At 41.0% G+C, this 5,004-nt stretch overlaps 1 gene segment (V, D, J or C); it reads right to left on the reverse strand.

Annotated features, from left to right (window-relative positions):
• Positions 1-1,864: 1,864 nt before the first annotated feature.
• LOC117521347 lies at positions 1,865-3,193 on the reverse strand. The segment is given in 3 exon segments: positions 1,865-1,954; positions 2,476-2,783; positions 2,868-3,193. Coding segments are annotated over 3 exon segments (444 nt in total).
• Positions 3,194-5,004: the final 1,811 nt, after the last annotated feature.

Consider the following 5,004-nt stretch of genomic DNA (forward strand, 5'->3'; position numbering starts at 1 on the left):
TGCAGGACGCGCGATTAACCTGAAACTCGGTCCAAATAATTCTTGCACAAATGAAAAATCATCTGAAAAAGGGCCAAAACTTGCACAGTGTAAAGCCTACATTTATGTGTCAAGACAATATTGAGTGCACGTTTTACACCATCATAAAACATGCGCACAACATAAAACTAATAATAAAACTAATAAAACGTGCGCACATTCTCTCCACATGCAGAACATTTTGCGATGACACTTCCAGGGCTCTGTAAAAATGCCTGTTTTTACAAATAAAAAATGGAATATTTTACAAAAGCACATTTATCTGTAAACACCAACACACGACACATGTCACATTAACGTGTTGGTTTACATAATGAATGACTGAACCAATCAGTGTTTAGCAGAGGCACTTTTACCCAGAATCCTTTGCAGTCTGTCTGTGTTTGTTACAAAACCTCAGAATTAGTGCATTATTCAACATTAAAAGATATATGTTATATTTTAACTTTGTACAAATGACAGAATTAACATTAATGGAGCTATTCTATCAGTATTCACACCAAACCATAAGTCAGGATGCCTTTATTTTCCAAGACCTCTGCCTGACCAGAGCATTGTGATTGGTAGAGAGCTGGCTTTGTGGCTGTTCTGAGGGTGCTTCTGTGCTGTAGCCATGTAGCTGCCAGCAGGGAGCAGCATGATCAAACATAGAAGTGCGGGCTCATTGTCTGGGTCTTTTGTCGCTTTTGATGCTTCCAAAAGCGATTGTGCTGTTAAAACTAAAATTCAGCTTGTTAGTAGTTGCAAATGTACCAGAGACAATACTGAAATTTATTGGTTATCTGTAACTTCTGATACATTTTTGGGTGGTTTATCAGTTTATCTTTATCAAAGATAACTTTTCAGTTATCTGATTATCTGTTATCAAAGTTAATTTTTTGGTTATCTGTGTCCACTACTGCTGGCTCCTCCTCCTTCCCCTAATTAAACTCACCTGTTGTTTATGAGTGTGTCTGTATTTAAGTCCTCACCTGTCCTCAGGTCAGTGTCTGTAGGTTCACTGTGGTTCCAGCTCTCCTCAGTTCTGGTCCTCTCTGTAAGTATTTTGTCCTGATCCAGATTGACTGTTTCTGTGTTTGCTGGTGTTGGTTCTTGTACAGTGTTTCTGTTTCTGCCTTTTGTTGGACTCATTTTTGAACGCTTGTTTGCACCGTGGGATATTGTTTTGGGAAAATAAATCACTTTGGCTTCTGCATCGACCTTTTGTGTTTGTCTGTTTGCATTTTGGGGTCAATTTTGAGTGTGTTTGAACACACACCCATAACAGAATCAACAGGCCAGAGACATGAGCCCCACAGGCAGCCTCCCCGATTTGGCTACATTCAAAACCTTTGGAGAACAATTTAGACTTTGTTTGAATTCTGTTTCTTCCTCAAATCATCAGAGGGAGTTTTTTTTTTTCTTACCTCTGTTGCCTGTGTGCTTGTTGTCATGTTTGGTCTGGTTACACCTTACATCTCTGAAGGACTTTGAAGCAACTTTGTTGTGATTTAATGCTACATAAATTAAATACATTAAATCAAAATTCATAAAAGTGCTGTCAACATTAAAATACATGAGTTTACCATAAAAATGTCTTGTTGAGCTTTTTTACATACCTGGTCAATCTGATGTTCAAAGGTTCGTCTGCTGTCAATAAAAGTCCCAAAATATTTATAATTCTGTACAATTTCCACAGTCAGACCATTAATAACTACATGGAGACGGCTTTCTGCTTTTTTTTCATGAATCAAATATCATCTCTTTGGTCTTGTTCACATCGACGTCTAAAACAGGCAAATTACAGCAGCTGATAAAATGTGACACCACAGGGCCATGGTCTTGGTCATCTGAGTTTAAGAGACACGACAGAATCCTTGGTGTTGACTTTGGCACATGTTGGTATATAGAACAAATAAGGTGAAAGGACACAACCCTGTGGGGAACGAGTGGAGGAGATGAGAACATCAGATAAAACATCACTGACTCTAACACACTGAGATCTGACAGTTAAAAAAAAATCCAACAGCAGTATAAAATTCCTGAATCAATGTTTGTTTTTTAACCTCGCTGCTAAAATGTGAGTCTGAATACAATTAAAAGCAGAAGAAAAATCAATAAATATAACGTGCAAAAATTTTAGTCTCCTCTAAATATGGAAGTACAGTAATCAATTAAGTGTATCATCAGTCCCCCTATGCAGTGATGACATTCATCACCCCTTCAATGTTCAACTTAACCTCCAACACACTGTTACACTCTTCCTCAAGCATGACTCCACACCATGAAACAGATCAAACACAACTCTAATGGTCTTGACTCCCTCTAGTGGTGGTTGTGTAGTGTTTTTGCACACTGACTCCCTCTAGTGGTGGTTGTGTAGTGTTTTTGCACACTGGCTCCCTCTAGTGGTGGTTGTGTAGTGTTTTTGTCCTCTCTTTTGCTGCTTGCTGTCACTGTGGGCTGCAGAGCGCAGTAGTACACAGCAGAGTCTCGCAGCTGCAGCTTCTGGATCTTCAGATCAACTGATGTCTTGTTGACTTCAGCATCAAATCTCTCTTTGTTGAACTCTGCAGCATTTCTTCTTGTTCCAAATTTATCACGTTGCAACATAAACTCTGGAGAACCATTTAGTTCTTGTTGGTACCAGAACAAATAATTGCTTGTGCTGCTGGTTTCAAAGGAACATTGAAGTGTGACGTGGTGTCCTTCAGCAGCAATGACATCTGCTGTGGGCTGGATCACTCTGTCTTCTCCTTTACACTCTGGGGAAGAACAGAACATGCAGAGGAAGAGATGAATCAATAAAGATGATTAAAGGAGAACAATCAGTAGGTTTAAAGGGTTACCGAGCCAGAGAGTCAGAATCAGGATGTTTGTCAGCCAGTGTTTCATGTCTGCAGTGAGAGGGGAGGAGAGAGAGGAAGAACACTGAGACTCTGAACCATCTGGACCTTCATCTACATCATCTGTTGGTGAACCGTCAACATGACATCATCCATTGATGGCAAACAGTCTGTGGCTCCCTCTAGTGGTCATTGTTAAGCACTTTATGTTGGTGTTAATGTTGGAGCCAATGAGAATTAGCACTGTTGTTTCGAGTTTCGGAATCTGAAAAACAGTCGTCAAAGAAAATGTGTGATTGGTGGAACCCTGGTAGGAGAACTGCAGCTGTGACCACAAAGTTTGTGAGAAAAACAGAGCGACTGCCATCAGTACAGAAAGATAGAACAGGATGTCATCAGCAAAAGGGAGAATGTTGTGTTGCCAAATTATGTGACAGAAAGCCAACATTTAAATTGTACTGAGACCCTCAGATTGACCCCTGTGGTACACCACATTAAACTGGATCTTCTCAGTGTTGAATGTTTGAGTGCATTTGTCCAGAAATTCATGCTGTGTGTACACTTGGTGGCGCTGTTTGTCACTCAGTGAGGTTTTTGTCCACAGACTGTTTTGTGTCACTGTGGGCCTCACAGCACAGTAGTACACAGCAGAGTCTGTCACTGCAGTACTGCTGATCTCCAAATACACACCACGTTTATCTTCAGACAGTTTAGTTGAGAACCTTTTGTCTGATTTCACAGACTCTGCTGCTCTTGTTCTGCTCAAACCTGAGATGATCTGGAGGAACTCTGGTGGTTTTCCTGGATATTGTCGATACCAGAAGAAATAATCACCACCATCAGCAGTTTTGTGGTATTTGTACTCCAGAGTAGCAGTACTGCCTTCTAAAGTGTCCTCTTGATGGTGGACTGCAGTGAGTTCTTCACAGCTGACACCTGAAGGACACAAACTGTGTTAGAGCAAAAAGAGAGAAAAATGAGCCACATGAAGAAACTCTTGTTGATGTTGAATCCTACCTGTTAGAATTGTTAGTAAAATGAAAAGTGTGTGTGGCAGCAGCATTGTGAGTGGAACTTTCTCTGAATGCTTCCTGTGTTGAACTCTGCTTCCTTCTGGAGTTCAGCAGCAGCTTCGTCTCCTTCCTCAGTCACTTTGTCTGTTTTTTCTTTCTTCAGTTGTCGGTTAAACGTCCTCGACCTTCGTCTCAGGAAGTGACACTGATGCTGTGTCGCTCTCGTCACAATAAAATGTTTGTCTTCAAACACGTCAGTGTGTCAAATAGTTCAAAGTATCACAGAGAAATCATTTGGTCCAAATCATCAGCCACATCGCCAGAAGTCACATTCATGTCTCTGGGTCCTCAGACTCCAAGATTAAAGATACCTGGCAAGATGTATCACTCCACTATAACATGGAGTACTGCAGGGTTCTGTATTTGGCCCTCTGCTAATCTCTCTTTCAACAGCACTTCTTGGACAAACACTGCAGTAATGTGGAATTACTTTTCACTGTTATGCTGATGACACTCTTCTCTACATGTTAGTTAATGTAAATCATCTCTCTCACATGCTGACTTTTGAGTGTTGTCTTGGTTCAGGTGTTTCTTTTCTTCGTCTTGATTTTCTGATAATCCTTTTATAATTATTACTTGCTGACTCTTCGTGCTCTCCTGTTTTTAGAAGTCAAGGACACGTCTACGTTTCACTTGTTTGCAGTAAATCGATGGTTATTTTCCAGAAGTGGTGATGGACCGGTTGTCTTCTTGGGTGGTTTCCATCCAGGACCCAGGACAGATCCCTGTGGTGGATCATACCAGACTTGGTTTGATCAGTAACTGTTAGCAGCCGACAACAGAAGAGTCTTCAGTCTAGTTTCAGTTGGTAAATGATTCCTCACCTTCAGTCCACACAGGGGACGTCCCGTCACATGTGGCTGATCCAACTCAACCATATAGGATTGAGGTCAACCACTGAGTTATAAAAGTCAACAACATAATTTTAAACTCTGTCCTCAGAAGGACAGTCAGTGCAGTGACGTTCACACTGGGGTCACATGACCACATGTTTGAGTTCCAGTCAAGATTTGAACATCTGTAGGGGTGGTGGCCAAGTGGTTAATGCGCTTGGTTTCAATTCAGAA

Source organism: Thalassophryne amazonica, chromosome 12 (genome assembly GCF_902500255.1).
Source record: "Thalassophryne amazonica chromosome 12, fThaAma1.1, whole genome shotgun sequence".
Lineage (NCBI taxonomy): Eukaryota > Metazoa > Chordata > Actinopteri > Batrachoidiformes > Batrachoididae > Thalassophryne > Thalassophryne amazonica.